Source organism: Protopterus annectens, chromosome 9.part0 (genome assembly GCF_019279795.1).
Source record: "Protopterus annectens isolate FY-2018-M chromosome 9.part0, PAN1.0, whole genome shotgun sequence".
NCBI lineage: Eukaryota > Metazoa > Chordata > Ceratodontiformes > Protopteridae > Protopterus > Protopterus annectens.
Window position 1 is genome coordinate 1,140,468,513 of NC_056743.1, and position 25,947 is coordinate 1,140,494,459.

General features: G+C 36.7%; 1 protein-coding gene across 1 annotated transcript in view; it reads right to left on the reverse strand.

Moving 5' to 3' along the window:
• The window catches only part of LOC122811874 (cobalamin binding intrinsic factor-like), a 206,904-nt gene that overhangs the window by 53,239 nt on the left and 127,718 nt on the right, over nt 1-25,947 (reverse strand). The window contains exon 8 of the mRNA XM_044084009.1: nt 14,864-14,982. Coding sequence (XP_043939944.1) covers nt 14,864-14,982 — 119 coding nt within the window. The remainder of the gene's footprint in view (nt 1-14,863; nt 14,983-25,947) is intronic.

Below are 25,947 nucleotides of genomic sequence, written 5' to 3' on the forward strand. Positions count from 1 at the left end.
AAGGATTTACTGTTTGACAGCCTTAAGGACAAATATCTGGTATTTGGGGGGAATTGACAGAGAATGCAACAGCATTAAATGTAGGAAAGAGTAGAAGTTGGGAAGGAACCGGGTCCAGTACCAAACAAATCAGGCATACCCATTATGTGTTGGTAAGAGTGAGGGCAGGGATGAGCAGTCAACAATTTTGATGAGGGTGCCAACAACACATGGGTTAGCAATGACCTGAACAAGGCAAAGGTTTTTTTTTTGGATGAACTGAGGGGTTTATGACATTCACCGGGGATATACAACAGAAACCACAGGTCAAATTCTCAGGATGGCAACAACTTGCCAGTGAGGATTAACTTCCAGAGGGAGGAAGCCCATGCAACAAAGGGTTACTGAAGACAATGGCAGTGATGAAGTGGGATCATTTCCCTTCCGAGGATGGTATAGTGCACCAATTTAAAGATTTTAATATTTTTAACTACAGTCACTTAAAAATTACTCCTTTATTTGGTAATTTATTTTGTTAGGAGTTTATCTTTATTCCTATAAGGAAATTTGACATGGTGGATGGGATTCCTGAACTGAAACTGTTTGTACATAAGTTACATTTCACCCATTTTTTTCAATGATGATAGTCATAGGGGCAAATTCTTATACCACCGCTGAATCTGTTTTTGGTATCCTTTGAATCTGCTTGTGAGAAAGAGATAAGAGGTTTGAATGGAGAGTCAGGTCATTTTAATCGAAAGATGAAATTAATCTAGTCAAAGAACTTTCTTCTTACCGTTCAGTTAGGATTATGAAATCAGACAAAGCTGGTGGAGCAGTGGCAATGGACTGCATTCTATATTCACAAAAAAATTTACATTTCCTGAATGATGGCAGTATTTTTCCTTAATGTCAGTGTGGATGAGATCAACTTGACATATAGGAGGATTGATTATTGGTTGGAGGAGCTTGTTACTAATTCTGGTCTAGACTCCACCACTTTTGAGTATTTTAGAGTGGTGAATCCAATAATTCCAAACATATTTGGCATACCAAAAGTGCATACATCAAGTACTGACCCAACTCGCCATTCTATAGTAGCAACACAGCAGTCAAAAACTGAACCCCTAGTGAAATTTGTAGACAAAGTCTTGAGATCTTTTTTATTTATGATAAAAATACGTTTTGAAAGACACTTGGCATTTCTTGGATATATTGCACCAGGTCCCTTTCAATGATGAAGTAATATTTTTGACTGTGGATGTCAAAGACCTATTCTTCATCATCCCCTATGATGAAGGGTTGCAATGGCTACAGGAAGCTTTAATTAGTGGTTTGAAATTAACTACATGGATTATTGATATGGTTGTTGAAGCTGTGGACTTGGTATTAAGTAATAAATTTGTATATTTTGAAGCAGAATATTTCAAGCAGATAAGGGGTGTAGCCATGGGAGCATTGGCAGCCCCTGTATTTGCCAACATCATTTTGTGGTAATGGGAGAGGAATTTTGTGTTCTCTCCATATGCAGTACCAATATTAAGCGCTACCTATGTTTCTTGGATGATGTGTTTATTATTTGGTCTGGCAACACCACTAATTTTTAACATTTAAATGTGATTTTCTAGATACAGCAATTTCAAAGGACATTGAACAGGGATGTTTTATGTCCACTATTTCTAGAAAATCAACATACTCTGTTAGCTTTTTATAGTTTAACAACAATCAACTCATTTGGTAGAAGAAACATTGTTAAAACAATTTATAAGGTTATGCTAGTTGGTATCTGCAGACAACATATTTGAACAATAGGTTAAGACCTTAATTAGGATGTTTCATGAGAGGGATTACCCATTGAGTTTTATAGCAGTATTGGTTGCCGACATTGTCAAAGAAAGAAAAGGTCAATAGTTTAGGTTGGACATCATCAGGTCATGCACCCTGGAACAGTAGTCTTCCTAGTAGTGGCACACAACAGTTTGCTAGGTCCTATGAATGCAGTTACAACAGTGCAACTAAGGAGGTGAAGAATATCCTGTCATATAACTGGACCATGTATATTAGAACACAAGGGCTGGATGGGAAACTTGTGTAGAATCCAATGGTGGTTTACAAGAAGGGTGTTAACTTGAAGAACACCTTTGAAAAGTTGCCTCATAGAAAATGAGAGAAACACATGGCTGCAAAAGGCATGTTTAAATGTGGAGCATGCAGCCAGTGTAGATTTATACAGGATGGCTCCAGTTTCACTGTGGGTAATTACATCACAACGATTTATGCTAATGGGAAATTCAGTTGCAATGCCTCAGGGTTTATCTGGGTCAATGCTGTACCTACACAGCATTTTATACTAGGACAACAGTAAAAGCACTTAGACAAAGGATTTTATTAAATGTGACAAATCCTCCTGGTATCAGTGATAGAGTTTCCATCACCAGTTTATTAATGTACAAAAGGTTTAAGGTTTGAAATTGTATTTATTTTTATAGTGTCTTAAAAACCTGTTAGTTTCTTTGTTACAGTTTTTTTTTTTAATTCTAAGCTGTCTTTCACACTTTCATCCACTAGATGACAGCATTATTTTTAGTATATAAATGTTTTAAAAATGGACACCACATATACCTGAAAAAGTCCAGTATAATTTTAAGGACAAAAGTGCTTATACAATAAATTTCATGTTGCAAGTGTATGGGCATCTGCAATTTTTGGTATTTGAGTAAGATCTGATAGATTTGTGAACAGAGAGGATTTTTTGGTCACTGGATCATAATGACCAATTGGAAATATAGCTGTGTAGAACAATATTTAGTGCTGGACAAGCAAATGGATGCTGGATAATTTTGGAGGTGGTAAGAAGCTGTGTATGCTAGTTAATGGGGTTGTTCTAACCAATTTAAGCTTTTTAGTGCTATACAGTGGTGGGTTCTGAAATGGGTGTTTGCTGCAAATTTAGCCACTTTACTAGTGTTGTTCAAGTTTTGATTTTTGTGATGCCTGGAGGTTAGTAAGTATGGAAGCACCATAAAGTAATGAAGGGAAGAGGTAAGTAGTGGCAAATGTAGTTTTAGTTGCAATGGTGAGAAAGTTTTTGTTTCTGTAGAGCATTCCTAGTTTTTGGTGATTTTTTTTAATGCAATTTTGTATATGCAGGTCAAATTTAAGATTATCATCCACTGTCATCCCAAATAACCTGCTGTGATAGGTGTATTTGTTTTATTTTTAATAAAGAGGACTTTAGATTTTGTTTTTTCACAAGAGTGGTATTTGAGGGGGAAAAACGTTTCTTTTTTTTTGAGGGTGATGAGCATGTGTTGTGAGCTACAAAACTATGTTTCGATGGCTGTTAAATCATCCTGGGTCAATTTTTGGAGATGTGCCAGGTTGTCTGATGTGCATAAGACCATGGAATTATCAACATATTGTACTAGGGAAGCCTGTTGTGTGAATATGTGGAGGGTTATGTTGAAGATATTAAAAGAGGAGGGTACCAAAGATAGCCTTGTGGTATACTGCTGGTGACTGGGAGGTACTGAGGGGGGGGTGATATTTTACTGAATGATGCCTATTGAAAAGTTAATTTTAGACCATAGAAGGGTGGGCTGAGATAGACCTGTTGAAGATATTTGAAATAGAAATTTGCTGTGACAAAGTGTGTGGAAGGCTTTCAACAAGTGTAGAAATAAAGCAAAGACTAGTTTGCTGATATGTCTAGTTTTATTGACAATATCTGTAAAGGTTAGAAGTGCAGTGTTATTACTTTGGGAGGTACATAAGTAGTGATGTGTGGGGAATAGGAGTTCTTGCAGGAGATAGTTTAGCAATTGCTTTTGAATACATTTTTCAGGCATTTTGGAAAGTGAGAGGATAAGAATGCTATAGATCTAAAGTTAGTAAAGCCTACTGAATTCCTTCCTTTGTGTAAAGGGATAATGTATGATTTTTTTTTCCCAGAGAGAGGGAAGGTGGGATTCCTGGAATGACCTATTTATAAGGATTAAGACAGGACAGGGAATGCTATTGGCTGCTATTTTAAGGTACTCACTTAGAAGGTCAGCTGAAATAAAACATGTTTTGAGTATGTTTAAGAGTAGATTTATATAGGATGTGGGAACAAGTTTGAAGGTGAAAGTGGATGTGGTGATATGTTGCTGTTGGGCAGGGTTGGGATTAGATTTTGTGGAATCCTTGGTTAGGGATGCTATGCTGTTTATGAAATAAGAATTGAATTCTGTTGTAGCTTTTGAGTGGTGAATTACTGTGAGAGGGGTTAAGGTTGAATTGTTGTGGCTGGGATGTAAGATTTTTTTAAATGGCTGACCAGAATTTTTTTTAGGATTTTATTTATTATTGCTCTGAATATTGCTATAGTATAGTTTTTTGTCTTCATTTATTTGTGTTTAGTACACATACGGTGCATTCTGAAGTTCTGAAGATATTGTGGTCTTTTATGTATCTGCAATTTTGTCCATGCTTTTTCTGTATTCTGTATTAACATTCTACTCTTTTTGCATAGCCATATTGGATTATTTATTTTTAGCCTCTTTCTTCCAGGAGGTGCAAGGTTATTTACGATATGTAGGAAAGTTGTACAGAATTCATTTACAGCACCATCAAAGGGGAGGATTTTTAGGATATTCCTGTAAAACAGATAGTGTAGTGATGAATATTTCTAGGTAACACTTGGACAGGTTGCATGTTGTTTTATAAACATGCTGTTTAAGTGGGTGTGTGAGATGCCTGGTTCTATGGTTACTGAGAGAGTGTGACATTGTACCTCTGGTGGTGAATTTGCTATGGCTTGATACTAGGATCCTATGAAATAAGGAATTTGATGTCATACTATAATGTGTGGGACTACTAATTAGTTGTATTAAACCATATAATTAATTAGCTGTGTGAAACCATACAAGTTTATGCTAGATGTAGGGGAGTTAGAGAATATGTCTGCCAATTCATTGAGAACATCATTATTTAACCACTAGTGTTAGGATTTATCACACTTTAAGTGCATTGCTGTATCCCAGGAAAAGCCAAATAAGAGGGCCAGATTCAATAAAGCCTACACTAAGGGTAAACAATATGTATTCAGTAAAATTCTTATCACATTTTTTGTGCTTTCTAGTCACTCAGAAAGATTACATTGTGTACATGTGGTCTACACTTTGTGGTGACCTTTATGAATCCCTGTCAGTATGTAAAGTTGCAAGAATATCAGTAGGAAACTAAAATTAGGAGGAAGAAGGTATGAGCTGTGCCTGTGTTGTCTGTTCACTTAGAACAGTGAACACTTAACTGTAGGCATTATTGAATCCCAGGGAGAGTCCTAAACAATAAAAGTTCCTTTTTCTCACAAGTAATTGCTTCCAGTCTCATCAATGCCTTGGTGGTGTTATGAACATATATCAATGTGCAGCCACAAAGCAATGGAAATGTTCTTCCCTGATATTGTAATCAAGGAGTGATTATATGACTTCTTGGACCTACACTAGAAGTAGAAATATGACACTACACCATGGGATACACTAGTTCATTGTCTTGACTGATGCTTTCAAAAACGTGCTGTGTCTTTTGCCATATCTGTTCATAGTAACTCCCCTAATGTAATCGAAAGATCCATTATTCTGAGTCATGCAGCTTCAAAATGTAAGGTACATTTAAAAAAAAAAGGGGGCTGTTGAACTCACTGTACTTGCATTAAACAATATTTGTAGTGCAGTTTACTCTCTGACATGGGGACTATATCTCCCCACACACCCTTACTACTTATATATACTAACTTCAGCATCACTGTACCCCAGAGAATGACAAACATTCTGAGATTATATGTGTGTGTATATATATATATATGTATATATATATATATATATATGTATGTATTTTTTTCCTGACACAATTAGTCTAGTTGTTCCAAGGATTAGAATTGTACACAGTTTCAATAACATAATGATGGAGTCTTGTTCTAGTAGCAGGCAAATAGAGGAACTATATCAACTGAATTTTTTCTGTGATTTGTAAGCTAAACAATAACTAGACAGAATAGTCTTTCTTAAACTCATGTAAAGTCCTTGTCTCTCCAGAATAGTTCTGTATAACCTATTTGTCTATTTTTTTTCTAGCAAGGGCGTGAGAACCTGTGTTTTTTTGCCTGCAGCCTGAGTAATGTTTTGTTTTTGTTTTAATGAGGGCGTATAGCTTAGTATTGAGGATATTCCAACTTTATTAGCTTATGATCCCTCTTTTTTGGAGATGAAACATAAATGACCCAATCTATAAAACTCTGTCAGCAGAATGAGGGTTTCTGCAAAGGTAACATCTCCTGTGAGGGGAGTGGGGCTAGGTGATGATAATGACTCATGGTCTGTGTTAGATACCAGTAACCTGGGAAAATTTAATTGCAGAGTAGGAGAGAAAATGGCATCTTTTTTCTCTTAGAGAATAAACGTTTAAGTGTAGATTAGAACCTAGCTGATCAAGCTGCTGTTTCAGTGACTCACTAGATGACCTTTAAGGAAGATTGTCAGTTTTCAGTCATCTCAAGTTGGACACTGGCGATGTGATCAAACACATGACATCACAGCAGGTGTGGCCTATACTATGCAAGTATTAATGCCCAATAAGGTGTTTGTTACTGTGTAACTAATGCATGCCAGGGGTATTCTGATAGCCCAACTCCACAGGTGGAGGGCCTCTACACCCCTGGAAGGGCATTATTTACACAGTAACACATGCACATTATTAAGCTTAGAGAATGGGCTGTCTGCAAAGAGTTTTAATTACAGTATTTTCTTTTTTTTTTATTATAGGATCATAGGAAGTTAATAGGCTATTGGCCCTGAGGCCCTTACAAGCCTAGCCAAGAATTTAGCCCATGTTCCGACAAGTCAACACCCACGGCCCCTGTCCACTATATTATTTTTTTTATATATTTTGATGTAAAATAGTTCATCCACCTAATCTTTCAAACATCCTGCAGTTTATGTAAATCGAGTTGCAGGAAATATTTTACATCCAAAATTTAAGATTTTCAAAAACATCCAGATATAGCCATCTTTCGGTTCCTTACTCATAAAAGTTATGGCTTGTTGGCAATCATTGGGGATTGAAGTCACTAAATAATGACATACATTTGAGTTTCAGACCTTATTTCCATCAGAAAGTACATGCTAACACAAGTCCTGCTATTCTAGCAACTTTCAAATTTTATAAGAGCAATATTTAAAATCTGTTCCTATTTTTGAACCTCTGCCGCCCCCTTTATTTTGGTCTTTGTGCAGATTTGTGGCACTAAGAGGTTGAGAGGTATGCATACCTCTCCGTTGCTGCTGACATTACTTAGTCTTTCTGTCTCTCTCCCTTTCTTTCTCTCCCACACACACTGGGGCTTTCATGCATGCAAGCATGCATGCACTCACAAACAGAAACAGAAACACACACACATATATGCATCTTTCTTTATTTTTTTAATGTTTCTTTTAATTTTACACTTGCTAGACAGCAAAAGTGCTGCTTAATGAGTGTAAAATAATGGCTCAGTCGATCTCACTCACGTTCATGAATGCATGTGCTTGTGCGTGCGCACATGCACACACATGCACACACACACAGATATGCACACATACACTTTTTTTTAAAATTTTACACAATAAACAGCTAAATTGATGCTTGCTGCGCATAAAAAATGGTGTGCATTAGTTCTGTTATGGTCTGAGCCAACCTTAATATGCTGCTGTGGGGAGGCAGACTCATTTTTTAATGGGCATTACCTGTATATTAACACCTTGCTGGAGAATGTTAATTCTCCGATCAGAATGGTGATGTACAGGTCACTCATTCCCTAAACCACAATAACATACCCTATGAGAGAAACTTTTGGAGGGAGATCACACAAGTTTTTTTTTTCTAGAAAACCCCAATAAGATTTTGTTGGAGAAAATGATTGGATTAAGTAAGGGCTTGGGGTGGGGGATGTAGTAACACCTGTTTGATAAATGTTAGTGTTTTTTTTCTAGTCTTTTTGATCCACAAGAACCCAGTTCTAATGATACCCTACTCCTTCAACTCTTACTTATCCCTTCTTTCTCCTCTTACTTTTCTTTATTTCTCCCTCCTTCCTAATTATTCCTATCTCAATCCAGGCTTTTCTTCCAGTCCTTTATGATTTCTACTACATCCCTCACTGAAAATCAAACCTTTATATGCTATCCTACCATAGTACAAAATTACTGTAAATATGTGAATTGTATAAATTAGAACCCATGAAAATGGGTGTGGGAAGAGTTAGGGAAGATTAAAAGTAGGACCACTAGGGGCAGAAGGAAATTGGGGGCAGGAAGGGGAGCGGAGTGAGCGCTCAGGGCAAACAGAGTGGGCAGAAACCAGACAAATCCAGAGACGCAACCAGTGGACACCTATCAGTGAAGACCTCAGAGTTGGTGAGTAATAACACAAACTACCTGTAAAGTGAAGGAGAGATGAGAAAGCAAAGTTATAAATAAATGAATGTGCTCCATTCCTTATTACTGAACTTCCAATGGATGGTTCAATGTTATAGTCAAATTTTAGATTAATGTACCATTAATTTTAATTCGTAATATGGACGAGAACATAAATAATAAACAGCAAAGTGGACAGTGAGGTTACCCTAGACCATACCGCTTAGCTCTCCAAAGTTTTGCATAATGATCAGACTTTTGTCTCATATTTTTGGTCTGTTCCTTGCAAAATTGGTAGTAGTCACTACGTAATTATAGACATTTGATTTTCAGACATCATATCCTTCAGAAAGTGCATGCTAATGCAAAACCTGTTGTTTGACCAACTTTTTACGTCTGTAAGATCAGTATATAAAAATATGTTCCTGATTTTGGCTTTTTAACCACCCCCCCCCACACCTGCCCAAACACATACTTTATTTTTTCTTTTGTCCACAATTCTTTAACAAAGAAGTTGAAAGATAATCCCCAGGAGCAAAAATACCTTGCTACAGAAGTGATAGAAAATGACAAGACAGTATTAAGTCAGAGTCTCTTATTTTCTGTCCCTCAACCCATTTGCCACTCATTAATTCTAAGCCATTTCTCTCCTAACTCAGTCACATTTGTAAGGGGAAAAGGTGAACATTTAACTGCCAACTTTTCTCATCAGACTTAAGCACATGCAGATTATAATTCTTTCCATTTCCTTTGTGAGTTTGGCAAGCATGGGATGCATCTGTATTCTGACAGCTTTGGTTTGTGAAAGTTTAGATAAACAAGCTTATTAAGGGAAATACAAGGTATAACTTATTTGCAAGTCACTTATAACAACTGAAGTAATCTTATCTGTAGCCAACCTTTATAACATACTATGAATGTGATACTGGGGCAGTATACCTTTCACTGTGCAAAGGGGCATGTGCTGCAGTACAATAAAATAAAACAACATGCAGTTTTGTGATTATATTTACTGAATTATAACTAAAAACTTTATGCTAATGATATTGTTAGGTTTGAAATTGGCAAACAGGTTATTTTTTTTCCGTAGCCTGACTGTAAGCATAATATGAGTAGCGCAAACAGAAGGCCACATTTAAATCATTATTTTCACATTTACCCACACCTTGCCAACATGAAATCTTGTTTAAAATGTGACTCAGTCCCTCTGATTTATAATGGCAATATTATAATGGAATTAAAACCAGTGAACATGAAACAAATGCATTTAATACTGCGTGTTTTAGAGTAGTTCTGATCCAGGTCTTGGCAAAAAAATAAATGAATTAATTAAAGATCTTTCTTTTTTTTTTTTTTACGCATCGGAATAATTTACATAGATGGATAATTTGGTTCTGCTCCTGCATTATTACAGGCTAAGTTGTAGCTTCCATCCATTTTTTATGACAGAGTAGTCTCACAACTATCTACCTCTGTGTGCATAGCATACAATTTATAGAACGTATGCCCAGTCATTCACCCACAAGGTCACTCTCAGTCTTGCATAGCTCTCCCTAAACACTGCTCACTGCTCCCACCTAGTCCCATAACTCTACTGGTACCACCTCTCTTCTTATCTCTAGTCCCCACACCCTGGTCCTACTCACTCTCTTCCTACCTTTTCCCCTACTGTTACCCCTTTCACATCCATTCATTCTCATCCCTCTTTCTGCCTACACTCAAGACAGTAATATCCACTAAAAAAACACTAATAACCTCCAAGAAGGGCTAGTACAAGCAAATAACTGATGCCAGAGCCATGTTTTTTAACTCAATGCCAAGAAATGCATAATAGTATCCTTTGGGAAGTTGTTTACGCAGGAAACTACCTAACTGATAATATAGCCCTAAGAGTAGTCCCTGTAGTCAGGGATTTGGAGAAATATGTAGACAGTGATCTGGCTTTCCACCAACATGTGTCAAAGGTATTAAAGAAATAATTCTATGTTGCTCAGCTTATAAGCAAGGATATGACACCTAGGTCCAAATAAGTCATCATTCCATTGTATTTGGCCTTCATCAGGCCTGACATTGAGTACAACACCCCTACAGTATGTATCTGATCAGGCACATGCAACAACTGGAACATCAACAGATGTTCCTCACAAAAAGAATACAAGGTGTAAACAACATGTCCTTTGCAAATCCCCTCAAAGCCCTACCCCAATACTCTGCCTCCTACAGACTGTTGAGAAGCGATCTATGGCCGGTATACAAGGCATCCTTGCATCCTGCTCTGATGAGCCTTTTGCATATTTGCAAAACAAATAGTATCAAAACTATCAGATCCAAGGACTTAAACCCTGCTTGTGACATGAACAGGACATGTCGGAGGGACAGGCATGTGTCTCAGAGTATACCCCTACTCTGGAACAGGCCTCCCATCCATGTGAAGCAGAGTTCATCCCTAACCATATTCAAATGTAACCTGAACCAGTGGATGGGAAATCATAAATTCACCCATGGTCTGTCACCTGTATATCTAATCCCACATCCCCTAGTTAACATATACCCCTTGAAATATGCTCTTTAAAATAACCTCTAGAACACACAAACTTGCTTGATATATTTTTGGGAAGCATGGCTAGGCATAAAAAGGCCCTTGTGGTCATTAGCCTGGTATACACCTTTGAACCTAGGAACTCCTGTTGCTATCCATCCTAATATATATCACTTACTTGCTACCCTTCAACCCTCTAATATACTTGCTAAGTTTCTACAGTCATGATCTTGTCAACAACAAGGCACTCTGTAACTTTAATACATATAGTGCCCTTACTCCAGGCACTCTATACCTTTAATGCACAGAGTTCTCTTACTCCGGGCACTCTGTACCTTCAGTAGACAGAGTTCCCTTCCTCTGGGCACTCTATAACTTTAATATATAAAGTTCCCTTACTCCAGATACTCTATAAGTTTAATGCATGGAGTCCCCTTACTCTGAGCATTCTATACCTTTCATATATAGAGTTCCCTTACTCCAATCACTCTATACTTTTAATACATGGTGCCCCCTTACTCCGGGCACTCTATACCTTTAATGCACAGAGTTTTCTTACTCTGGGTACTCTATACCTATAATACACAAAGGTCCCTTACTCTGGGTACTCTGTACCTTTAATACATGGAGTCCCCTTATTTTGTGCACTCTATACCTTTAATACATGGAGTCCCCTTACTCTGGGCACTCTACACCTTTAATACATGGAGTCCCCTTATTTTGGGCACTCTATACCTTTAATACATGGAGTCCCCTTACTCTGGGCACTCTATACCTTTAATACATGGAGTCCCCTTATTCTAGGCACTCTATACCTTTCATACACAGAGTTCCCTTACTCCAGGCACTCTATGCCTTTAATATCTAGAATTCTGTTACTGTTCTATCTACTTCCTTTCCTCCACTTTCTATTCTATCTGTTTTTTTTTCACTGAACCTCTCCTAGCTACATTAAACAAAACCATAACACCTCCTATCTTGTTCTTCTTATTTTTCTAAAGACTGTGGATCTAAATACTAACCACCAAAACAAAGTTTTAAAGAAGATGGTCATCTCTTTCTTTAACAAAAATGCATGGTTTATACTCTGTATGTTATTTTTTCCCTCTCCCTGCACCACCAAATGGAAAACAATTTACAAAAAACAACTGATTTAGACTCATAAGTCACCTTGTAAGTAAAATACATGGCATTATACATGCATTGTAAATATGCAGACACTGCTTCAATATTCATGTACTTTGTAAATTTATACACACTGTTGTTTTAAATATAATGCACTATGTAAATTCCTATATACTATTTGTATGCTGTCATTCTGTAAGTAATCTAAGGAACTTTTCTCCACGGGCCTCAGATGAAAAGGGGTTTAGCTAAAGCCAGTTGGACTTTCCCAGTAAACACAGGCAAAATAAATAAAAATAAATTGAATAACTAACAGGATACTGCAAATGTCTTTTGTGGTGTTAATTAGTTGTAAATATTAGCCTAAGCTATTAGCTATGACAAAAAGTTAGATTTGTCAATGTGGCATAAATACTGCAAATAACTTTGTAAGGTGAATGCAAAATGAGACCTGTTTTTAATTAATATAAGTAAGTAAAATCTGATACTGTACAAACCCTAAATTAGCCCATATTATTACTGTGCATGTAGAGAAATAAATGTGATTCTGAACTCTCGGGCATAGATTGAGTACTTTTCTGCAGTTTGTGTGTCAGTGTTATCACTGTTTGTCTAGATATACATCACACCATTGCATTGCTATTTGTAAGCTCCCTTTCAACTTAATTTTTTTTTATTTTCTGATTATATTCTCACAGTGAAACACCAACAGGAAAATAAATATTTAAGAAGAGAAAAGAGGGATAAAATAGCTGGAGTTCCCTGTCAACATTCTGTGTGCTATAACTATCAAACTAACAGGGAAAAAAACTCTAATTTGGGACATTTTATGTCTTGTTGATGGTGAGACATTGGGCAGAAGATTAGCAGAAAAAAAAACTTTTAATATGGATCATCTCACATTCTGCTCATGAGCTGCTTTAAGATATAAAACAAACAGCCTAAAATCAGCACTGTCCTAGTCCTACACAGAATGAGACAGGTAGAAATCTCACATTCGGTGATCCAAGTAACACTGAAGTAAAATAAGTTCTAGATCCTGGGCTTGTGTGGCATACAGTACTATCACAAAATGCTCATTCAAAAAGCTACAGTAATCTAATTCCAGGCCGTATACCTGTATTACCATGTGTAGCAATTCATAGTCTCACACAGGAAATGGTCAGTTCTGTCGCCATTTATTTATTTAACATTTGTTTACCGGGAAAGTCTGACTGGGAGAGAGGCCATTTTCAGTGGAGGCCCAGGGAGAAATGTTCCAGACATATGCCTTTAGAATGTATGAGGAAACACACACAGATACAGAGAGAACATGCAGCCTCCACACAGAAGGCACCCCAACAGAGAATCAAACCAGAGAACCTCCTGCTGTGAGGAGACAATGCTAACTGCTGTACCACTGCACTGCCCATTGTCATGTTTTGAAGTATCACAAACATGTTTAACTTTCTGGAGAAAATTATATTGGTTCCAAGTAAGAAACAAACATAAATGCAACCATTTCTCTGATAGTTTTAATTAGAATGTGCATCATAACTCTCAACTTAATGGTGCAAGAAATATGAACAAAGTCTAATATAATGGGGGACACAGACCTGAAAAACACAAATTTTATGAGGAACAGACCAAACATTTGAGGCAAAAATCTGGTTATTCTCCAAAAATCTGGACAGTTGAGAGGTATTAGGTATTAGTTATTTTGTCTTCCTATTGATTCTACAGCTTATGTTTCTTTCCACCTTTCTGATAGCAGTTAACTATATAGAGGATAAAAAGACTTAAATGCATGCATGACAATAGCAATTGACTATGGACAGTGAAATAATATCTTATTATATGTAGACACAGATACTTAGTTATGGGTAATGCAGTGGGGTCAGATTTTGTGTGAAAATTGTTCGCTGACTGTAGCACAATGAATGGCTAAGAGTGCACTATCTGCATTTGGGTATGACATTAGTATTCGGTAGTGTTCAGGACAATGACATCTGACTGCCTACAGGACAGTAGCAACTGTTTCTGTCTAGGGCAGCAGTTAAGAGTATAAATGTAGCAGACCAGAATGTGTGCAGGTCATGTTACCAGTACCATGTAAAACAGTGGAAGGTAACTGAGAATCATACCTCTCAACTGTCCCTCATAAAATGTGTGGTTTTATGGCAAATCACTGAGGACTGAAGTTACTAAATAATGGCATACATTTCCATTTCAGACCTTTTATTTAAAAAGTGCATGTGAACACAAACCATATTATTCTAGAAACCTTCTAAGTTTATAAGAGCAATATTTAAAATCTTTCCCTTGTTTTGGGCTTTTGTCACCAATTGATTTAGGCTTTGTCCAGATTTGTACTAAGAAGTTTAGAGGAATTTGTGATAACTAGCACATTAGGTGATTATGTGCATAGCTTTGGCATCTGGCTGTGTGCCTGAACGTGATATTTTGTACAGAGCAAATGTGCCTGGTTGTATGCACAATGGGTTTAGAATATCCATTTGTCACAGTTTTGGTTGAATTTCTTATTCAGATAAAGAATCTTTTGGGGGAACCATATAATTCAGATTTGTTTTTCACTGAAACAATTCCTCATAGTACATATGCACGGTAGCATAACTCTCCACGTCTTTCATCATCTCCAAGATCAGTGCTTAACAGGGAAAGAAGAATTCTCCATTCAGCAACCAAAGTGCAAGTTTGATCAGGTGTGTGCATTGTCACACAACAGATTTTACACTAATGATCTACTTCAATGCAGAACAGAGTTGGTATTTCCCAGAGTTTTACTCACCTTGTTCCAGTGGTACTGTGCCAGATAAAAACTGCCAGTAAGTCTTATCATTGGTGCTCCCTGTCACACCTTGAATGGATGTCACAAATGGTCCCCAGGATGTGCTCTCAACTGTAAATCTGTAGGAGAGAAAAAGAAACATCTAGTGAGCCAGACAATAAAGAGAAAATCGTCTCTAAAGAGTTTTATTTGGCAGTGTAATGGACACTTTAAAAGCAGACATTTTACCAAATCATGGTATAATATATATTAGGTTCATAAGTGATTGCTAGGTTAACAATGCAAAAAAGGCCATTTTAAGCCTAGGCATGTTTCCCAAATATATTTGCCTCAAATATTGCATTGATAGACTTAAATTTTTGTTCCACAAACTACTGATGGGATTCCACCAAGATGGCATATTTTTAGCATTAGTCCTATGCTTATTTTTGGTAGGTATCACTGCCTGTGTGTAGATGTGTACATGATTCTAAAACGTTTTTGTGAATGACTTCACATAGGCATTAGGGTTTTGTGGGTTTAGGGTGCTTGAAGTTTTTCCAGGATGTCACTTAAAAGTAGAAAACATGCCTTGGATTAATGTTTAAAAGTTCTCATGTTACCTAATGTCCCAGGTTTTGTTTTTATTTTGAAAGAGACAGCTTTATGTTCTAATCTGATGAGTGAGGTTGTCACAGTCCAGAGAGTGCAGTGTTCCCCCATGTTGATAAGGACAAGGTTAAGGATTTTGATGGCCCTAGTGGGGATTCATGCTGACAATGTCCTGGAATCCTTGAACCTGTAAGTTTGAGGTCATGTATGATTCCAAATCTATAGCACAGTAGCTGCAGTCTTCCATTATTTTATTTTATTTATTGACATTTATTTACTTGGAAAGTCTGAGAAATAAAGAAATCCATTTTTAGCATAGGACCCAGGAGGAAAGCACCAACATATTGCATGAAAGAAAATGGTAGAATACTGCAAATATTAATATTTGGTATGGATTGTCATTTACACAAGTACAATATAAATAACAGAGCTGAAAAGGTTGCCATTTATGCAAGTAAAATAAAATAGTAAGATTGTCTAGTGAGAGTACTAGGCTTAAATTGTTTAAATTACAAGAGGTGAAGGAGTAGAGCTTGAATCAAAGATGAGATAATTAGGAAAGAAAAAAATAATTCAAAAGAGGTAAGAGACAACCAGTGGTGAGTTGAGGAAAGGATTATTAATTTGTTGACAGCAGGGCCTGATGCAGCACAAGGCAATCTAGGCAGCTGTTTGGGGCCTGGTGTTTGCTGGGAGCTTGGTCAGTCTTGTTATATGTTTTATTTGTTTATAGTGAGTGTGTGACTTCCTTCGTAGAGGAAGTAAATATATATTGAATAGGGATGTTCAAGTATTACAATGTTTTTATGGTGACCTTTGCCTAAACAGAATGTGAATGACTAACTTAGTAGCAAACATATCTTGCTCAATACATTTGTTCAAAATGTGCTGATTGGTAGATTCAGAAGGTTTCGTTTTTCTGAACGGGACATGATTTGTCCATTAATGTTATAATCTGTACACATTTAATTGGTGCATTCCCTTTACTTTAACTATTGAGCGATTGGCCAGCAGTAACTGAATATTCAGTAATAGATGAGTATTATGAACTATAATATGTTTACTCCTTATATAAATGCTCTTTTATTTTATTAGAGGGGATTTAGCAAGCAAGACGAAAACACCTGTCTCTTTATTGAGATGACTGTTTCTTGCTAGATTGACTCGAAGTTTAAATATTTCTTGTGATTTGTATTTATTTTTATTTTGTTTGAAGATCATGATGATTTCATTGTGGGCTTGATCAACCCAGTTGTGCGCTTTATTTGTTCATGGTGAGTGTGTGATTCATTCCACAAAAAAAGAGTGAATGTATCTTGTTTAGGGATGATTGTGTTTTGCGATGTATTCTTTGGTGACCTCGGCCTAAGCAGGTTATGAATATTTAGTAGTCAAGATGCCCTGCTCAATGTATTTGTGTTAAACTTGCTGATTGGCAGGTTAAGGAGGTTTAGTCCTTTTGAGAGATATGATTTGTTCACCCGTGTTTCAATTTGTACACATTTGATTGGTGTTTTGAACGTATTCTTTCTATTCTTACTGTTGGGCGATTGGCTAGCAGTAGTTGAATATTAATAACTGACAGATTGTTTTGCTTTTTGTTTTTTACATACACTCTTATCTATATTTTGTTTTTAAGATCTGACAATGTTTTTCATCTTATAATGAGATGACACTTTTTTTTACTTTAGTGAGACCGCGTTTGAACTTGCTATGTAAAGTTGATATCACGTAAAGCCAGGTTTATGCTCAATGTTTTTCTTAATTAAAGTTATGTGAAAAAATTCTTTATATTTTGAGAATACTATGGATAATGATGTTTAGCTTCCCCCCTTTGTAAGGGATTTGATTTGTCTTCTAACAAACTCTACTTTTTCGATTGGTATATTGTGTGTTTTTTATTATTTTAGCTGCTGGGCGATTGACCAGCAGCAGCTGATTAGTACGAACTGAAAGATTGTTTTGTTTTTTATACACATTTGCATTTACATTACATTCAGAAGATATGTTAATGTTTGCCTTGAACTGAGATGAATGACCTTTTGGTTTGAGTGAGATCGCAAACAAATTCACTACAAAAAAGTTTATGTCACTAAAGATTATTTTAACGTTTAATGCTTCCCTTGTTTTGCACATTATATGTAGTCAAGGGATGAGTTTTTAAACTAGGAGACCTAGCATTGTTGTTTATGCTCATTGTTGTTTATGTTCTGGTTTATTTGAAGTACGAGTGGAATTTATGTCAGATAAAAATTCTCAAGCATTCTGATTTCTAAGGCTTATTTGCAGTATCATGGCCATTGTCTTTTACGTTGAGCTGATTGGCAGGTTAAAGGAACCTGCTTCTCAGCAAAGGTTTTGATTAGTCAAATATTACCAAAGTTAAAAAGGGACCAGAGTGGTGCAATAGGCCTTTATGCTGTTTCACGATTGGCTAAAAATAGCTGCATATTATGCATTGAGAGTTTTTTGTCATGGAATTGCACCAAATCTTGAACGAACGTGATAGGTGCAAAATTAATGTTTGTACTATCTTAACAAGATCATTGGTTTATGCCTGTAGCTTTTTAATCCAATAGGAATTGTGATTTAATGAGTTATGTATAATGTTTATAATTGGGTAGATGCAAATTATCTTTTCTAAGTCTGAATTCTATTGGACATTTGTCTTTTAAAAGTGAAAATATCAGTCCTAGGTTTTACGATCTGAAGAAGGCAAATTGCCGAAAGCGCTTATTGGACTTGGAAGGACTTATTTTATTTTATTGTTTTTGTAATAAATATAGCATTTTATCCACATTTTACTGGAATTTTTGCCGTGGTGGTTTACCAAAGGTTTTTTCCTACTTTGTTTCATTTTTCCATCGGTACCTTCAACAGTGTAAGAACAGTTTTTTTCCTGTGGTGTTTGCTGGGGGGGTCAGAGAAGCAACAGGAATTTAGAAAAAAATCCATACTGCAACAATAATTAGAAAAAAGGGCAAACCAGATTTACGCCACAATCATTCCAAGCTCTAATCTCATTGGTAAGTGCTTTGAGACTGAAGCTAGGATGCATACCTGTTCAGGAATTGGTCTGGTTTGAAATCACACACAGAGTAGGGTATACAGTTGGTTCTGTTTGTTTTACTGTATGGGAGCGGGGTTTTTTGGAGCAGTATTGGAGTGTGTGAACAAACTGAATGCTTACTGCAGCATTACGTTCTTTTGTAATTGGAAGCACTTTTTTGTTACAAGGACTGGCAGCACTGCAACAATAATGGTATATTTGAATGAACAAACCAGAACACAGAGGTGGTGTGTGTGAACACAGTCAACATTGGGACCTGCAGTAACAGAATGCAGAAGTGTGTGTGCGGGGGGGATATTTGTGTTTGTGTGAGAAATACCCCAGTCAGAGCACTATCAAGCTAAATAGATTGCACAAAGTCAAATCCTGTACCTTGGCTACTGCCTGCAGCAGTCTTAATCTACCACAACAAATCCATACTTCCATTATCTTTTGTTAAATCACAGAAGATTACATCTTAATCCTCCACATCAAAAAGCAGGCTTCCATTAACTTTTGTTAAATTACTGAGCATTACATTCAGTCAGGATCAATTGTTAGAGTTTGGTGTAAAAGAAGGCATGTTTTTTTGGATATGATCCTTGGTATCCTTGTTATGTTGAATGTCTACAGAGTGTTTATTATTTAGCTGTGAGTAAAATGGACAGCATGAAGTCTACAAGTTTAATGTTAGTATTTTTACTATGACTACTTTTTAATTTAATATTTTTTGCACACACAGGTGTGAAATGCACTATATTTGGGCTACAAAAGTTTGTCTATCACTTGATACTTATGAGTAAGGCTATGAGCTGTTTGGGTCTGCCAAGTTACATAACCAGACAGTACTCCTGGGCTGATCCATAAAAGGATCACTTGTGTCCAGCGGGCTGTCACAGGCTGTTAGCAAATCCATTACACATTTATATTTTGAATTCCTGCACCCTTCACATATGCACAAATTAGTACTTCACTATATGCTACTTGAATATGAATTCTAGTGTGCATATTGTTGCCAGGTCCATTTTCACTAAATATGAGTTTTGAGGGAAGAGAAGCTTACTGTGTTTCATAAGTTGATTTTCATTGTGAGTATATTTCATTTAAAAATGGTTGTCAATGTTTTTTTATGTAAAATTTGAAATACATTTTTAAATTAAATCCAAATGTTTGTGATTGTAAAAGTAATGAAGAAAGTAGTATGCATGCTAATGGGTTTGAAAAGTGTTTATGGTAACTGGAATGAGACAGCCAACTAATGGGATATTTGTATAGCTGGTGGGAGGGGACCTGATTCAGTGTATGCTGCAAAAACACACCATTATTAGCCATTCAGTTAGGTCAGTCATGCGCACACTGATGTCAGACTGGATAGCTATTCTTAAGATCAAAAATGAGATGTAGGTATCATGCAAGCATGTAATCCACCCAAAAACAGTATGTTGTATGCATTAAAATTTCTAATTTTTATATGAATTGTAGGCAGTTGAACAAAAGCTGCTGCAGCATTTATATTGCATTTTATTGATTTGCTTTATTCATTTTACTGAAGAATAAATTAGTTCATTAATAGGCCTGGATTGTGTAAGTTAGCCCAAACATGTCTCATTTTATTAACATATTTTGCAATGTCTTCTTAAGAGCCTCCATTAACTGCAAATAGGTTGACATTTCTCAGGTAAGATAGTCTGCATTATTTGGAGTTATGATCAAAATAGTCTGATCTTGAGAATCCATTATGTAGCCATTGTTGCATATTACAGTGATGCAATCTTCTCTACAAGATCAGATCATAGAGAATTTATGCATATAGTTAAAACTGTTACTCTGGCAGTTGGCACAGAGGACAAAACCTCTTGACTACTTGTTAATGAGTTGTTTCTTGTGACAAGGTTGCAGGGTTTGGACCTTTTCCCCTTCATTTACCTACTCTCTGATATTCAGCAAGTCACTTAACCAGACAGTGGTAAAGAGCAATTAGGAATGGTTTCAAGGACTGCAAGCCTAGTAACTACGAATTTTGTTTGCTAGTCGTTCCCAACTGCAAGGTTGATCAGGTGCAGGAAATGTTATGGCAATATCACCAGCACACAACATTTTTATGTGACATACGCAACTTATTCTTCAAAGCAGACATGGCATTTGTAGATGAGACATTGAAATGTAAAGTTGGTTACCAGCACAAACTAGTGCATTAGCAATAGTTTCCTTTGTGTGGAATTCAGATGACATTTACTTCTGCAGACATTGTACATATTGGATTAGGATATATTATGAGGTGATTAATATTTGTTATTCCCTCATAAATGCTCTTCTGTTTATACTGTGCTGCACATGGTTGGATCTTAATGCATGATGCTAGCAATATTTATACAATTTCATGTAGTTCAACCAAACCTAGCAATAAATTACATGCAATTTTATTTCTTCATAATGACAAGGGGTGTGCACAATCAACAAAGTGGCTATAACTGCTGGTGGGGGGCACTCTGTGGATTAAAGTACCTCATGCTTTTATCTGGTCATTTGAAATAGTTTTTAATCTGATTTTGCATCACTAATCAGTCTGTGGGAATTAAGCTGGGATACTTTGGCTACTGTGTATTTGCATGAAACAAAATTGAAATATGGGACTATGGTCATTATTATATTTTTTGAGACAGACATCTGAGAAGGATACAGTCTGCAATGTAGCTATAATTGCTGGGTTTGGGGGATGTCTATGGATAAAATAATTAACTCTTCATAGCTGATAGGTTAGTCATTAGTCTGTCTTTGCAGAACTAGTGTACATTTGGATATACCCAATTGGAAGACTTTTACTATGAGCATTATTATTATAAACAGGCAAGTGATATGGTCCCAGTCTTTTAAAGCAGCTGTAATAATTGAGTACAGATATTAGTAGATTATAATTAAAGCAATTTAAGTGCCTTTTTATAAATGAAATATTCTGAAATTGACACAATTGTCTTTATTGGTTCATGTATTTTGTTTCATTGCTTACTGGAAAAAAATGTTCACAGCTATAAATATAAAACACACTCTAACAAATGATGCTGTATTAAGCAAGAAATTAATTTAAAACAATCAGAATGGTGAATCAATGAATGCATGTATTTATGCATGATATATCCGCGGTGGTGCAGCGGTAGCATTGTTGCTTCACAGCAAGAGGTTCTCCCACTCAAGTTCTCGGCTAGAGTGCGGGGAGTGCCTTCTGTGTGGAGTCTGCATGTCCTCCTCATGTTTGGGTGGGTGTTTGAAAGACATGCGTAAATGGGCATGCCTTCATTGAAGGTTGACATTGAGCTGGCACCTCGGTGTTTGTGAAAATCTACTGCCAATCATTAGTGGACCGGAGTTCTGCTGTGGCGACCCCTAACCGGGAAAAGCCAAAAGACAAACAACTAAAAATGTGTGCAAGGTGACATGGCTAAAAACAACCCAGGACCCAAGATACATTTAATCCACTAATGGCCAAATGCATTTTCAATTAATCTGATTTACAAGAGAAGAGACGTTTACTGTTATTCATGCTAAATATGTTTTCAGTGTGAGACTGTTTAGTTTAGCAAATGGCTGTTAGTGTTTGAACTCTAAAATTTGAAATAAAAGTTTGTTTAATAAAATCCAAATCTATGTAATCATTGTAAAATTAAAGAAGAAATTGAACTCTAAATTTTGAAATACAGTGGATAGAAAAAGTTTACACACCCCTGTTAAAATGCCAGGTTTCTGATATAAAAAAATGAGACCACAATAAATCATTTCAAAACTTTTCCCACCTTTAATGTGACCTATGACCTGTACAATTCAATTGAAAAACAAGCAAATCTGTTAGGAGAAAAAATATAAAAAATAAAAAATGTACAATACGCTGGTTGCATAAGTGTGCACACCCTTAAACTAATACTTTGTTGTTTGTGCACACCCTTAAACTAATACTTTGTTGAAGCACATTTTGATTTAATTACAGCATTTGGTCTTTTTGGGTACACAACTGCCATCAATTAAAGAGACTCTGATTAACCCCAAATAAAGTTCAGCTGTCCTAGTAGGATTTTCCTGACATTTACTCAGTTGCCTGCTACAGCAAAAGCCATTGTTCGCAGAGAGGTTACAAAGCATCAAAGGGATCTAATTTTTGAAAGGTATCAGTCAGGAGAAGGGTACAAAAAATTTTCCACAGCATGGGCTATACCATGGAACACAGTGAAGACAGTCATCAAAAAGTGGAGAAAATATGGGACAACAGTGACGTTGCAAAGAACTGGACATCCCTCCAAAATTGGTGAAAAGACAAGATGAAAACTGGTCAGGGAGACTGCGAGGAGACCTACAGCAACACTGAAGGAGCTGCATGATTTTCTGGCAAGTACTGGTTGTGTACTACATGTGACAACAATCTCCCATATTCTCCAAATGTCTGGACTATGGGTTATGGTTGCAAGATGGAAGCTTTTTCATACATAGAAAAAACATCCAGGCCCAGTTAAAATTTGCAAAACAATACATCAAGTCTCCTAAAACCATGTGAGACAATGTGTTATGGTCTGATGAGACCAAGGTTGAACTTTTTGACCACAATTCCAAAATGTACGTTTGGCGCAAAAACAACACTGCATCACCAAAAGAACACCATCCCCACGGTGAAGCATGGTGGTGGCAGTATCATGCTTTGGGCTTGCTTTTCTTCAGCTGGAACTGGGGCTTTTGTCAAGGTGGAGGGAATTATGAACAGTTCCAAATACCAGTCACTTTTGGCCCAAAACCTTCAGGTGTCTGCTAGAAAGCTGAGGATGAAGAGGAATTTCACCTTTCAACATGACAGAGGGCTGTGCACAAGAGATGCCTTCACAATCTGACAGATTTTTCAGCACTTTTGTAAGGAAGAGTGGGCAAATATTGCCAAGTCAAGATGTGCCATGCTGATAGACTCCTACCCAAGAAGACTGAATGTTGTAATTAAATCAAATTATTACAGAGATTTACAGAGAGCATAGATTAAACATTATACATCTGAATTCTTCAAATATTTGAAATTCTTAACTTTTTATTTTGGGCCAGTGCAGTACATAAAGTTCTCTGTTCAGTACCTTTGAATCACAATGCTTCAAATGCATTTTCAGACAAAATATTATATTCTGAACCTGTTTGTAGTTTAAATTCATTCGTTTTGTTAATTCTCATTATTTTTTAAGAATACTCTGACTTTCATTCTTCTGTCAGTGCTTCTGATGCAGTTTCAGCCTCCACTATGAGTGGATGAAATGGAATGTACCGATAATCAGAATTCCCTGAACTGCATTTGCTGAAAAAAAAACTGCTGAAAAACTCTTAAGCTTTTTTTCAGGAGGGGCTTGTCCCCTGCAACACTAATGTGGGGGACAGGTCCCCCAAACTTATACATACCAACTCCATGGTCACACCAGCTCGAAGAAGGGGAAAATTCCCCCCAGAAAGGGCATCCCTGCCAGCACAATTCACCAACAGTGATTTCCTGTGGAGGAACTCCGCTCATTGATGGGTTGAACCTTGACAATTAAAACATGAGCCTTTGGTCTTCATCCATTGATAGGTAACCCACATTTTCAAATGTCAGCTTTTTTCAGTTTCATAGCAGCTACAAACAGCTCATTCCCACACACCTGTTCAACAATACATACGTTCTTTTGAGCACATTTGTTTTTCCATTTATGCAGCAATGCGTGAAATGTTATTTTCTAGCACAAATTCTTCACAACTGATGGAACTCACAATATTGTTTACTTTCATAGTGAGACCTGCTATATAAGGCTTGAGCTTTCCATGAAGAAACATTTTATGTACACCATTACAATACATTCTCGCACCTCTTTCATATGAACTTCTTTTGCAACACATCCTAACTTTATTTCTAAATTTAGTTTTTTCATTTGACTCACGTGTTTTTATTCTTAAAATCCTTTTCCTGATTTTAGTCTGTAAGCTGTATACTTGTTCTGCACAGAACCTCAGCTTTGATAAGGCAAAGTCAGTTTCCCTTAAAAGCATGCCTGGTGTTTCATATTTTTATACCACAAAATATTTTATCTATTATTACAGAATCATGCAGCTTGCAAAATGTACAGTCCTGTACTATGTTCTTTTTATGAGCTGCATAAATATTTATAGTGTATTTAGGAGCTTCTGCCCTTTAAAACATAGAAACATAGGAATACTAAATAAGTGATCATGTGAACCATAAGATGCCTAGATGTATACACTTTTAAGTAGACAAACATGAAAGTTCTTGCCTTGTTGATCTAGGACTGAATACTGCTTACTTCTCACATCAAGCAGTGCTTTACATGGTATAAATGTGTGTCAACTCATCCAGTCATTAAGACATGCCTTAAAGGTAGGCATGGTAGTAGCAACATATTCCATAGACTAGGAATTCACTGCATTAATAACCTATCCCTCCAGCAAGTCTTGTTAAAGTTTTGCTGTAGCTTTATGTCTCCAGTGCAAGTGTTTGTAGAGGCACTGGTTTTGCAATGAAATATGAGGTCATATAGGACTGGATCTTTCATGGCTTGAAAAATTAGACCCAGGCCACCTCAGAGCAATTGGTAGGCTATTGAGGGTAAGTATAAGGAGAGTCATGCTAGTATATTGCAAGAGCTGAAAGATTCAAGACCTTAAGTTTTCTTGGTTGAAAAGCTCTTGGACCCTTCCAGTTAAATAACATGCTTGCATTTATAAATACCAGAGGGAGCACTGTATTCAGTAATGGGCCTGATAAGAAAAGAATACAGGGGTAGAATGACTTCTTTGGCACTTAAAGACTTTCTTTTGGTAATTAACTGGGCCAGGTAGTAGGATTTCCTGAGTATGGTTAAAAAGCATGATCAAATGAGACAGAAAGATGTTCACGTAAGTAAGTATGTCTCTTATGGGGAACACTACTAAATCTCGAACTTTTGAAATCTCGAATTTCAAAAGCTCGAGACCATGTAGCCAAAATCCCACATTACCGAAAGACCAGAAGCGCGAAATTCAAAATCCCGATGTTAAGGGATTTTGAGTTAGCGCTTCTGGTGTTGCGGTTTAGGTAAGTATGTGTGTGTAAGTGTGTTTGTGAGGGGCTTTAATGTGTGTAAGTGTGTGTTGTGACTGTGGTGTGTGTGTGTGTGTGTGTGTGTGTGTGTGTGTGTGTGTGTGTGTGTGTGTGTGTGTGTGAGGGGCTGTAATGTGTGAGTGTGAGTTTGCCTTATGTGTATGTTTGTGCGATCTTGGAGTTAGAATATTAAAGTGGGGGGGTGGGGGTGGAGGGGGGATGAAGCCCCCCTGCTTATCTTTAGTGTAGGGTGGTTTGTTTGGTTATGGGGGGAAGCTGTGTATATGTTTGTGTGTGTGCTGTATGTATGTAGTACTTTCGCGATTTTGAATTTCGTTCTTTTAACATTTCGGTAATGTG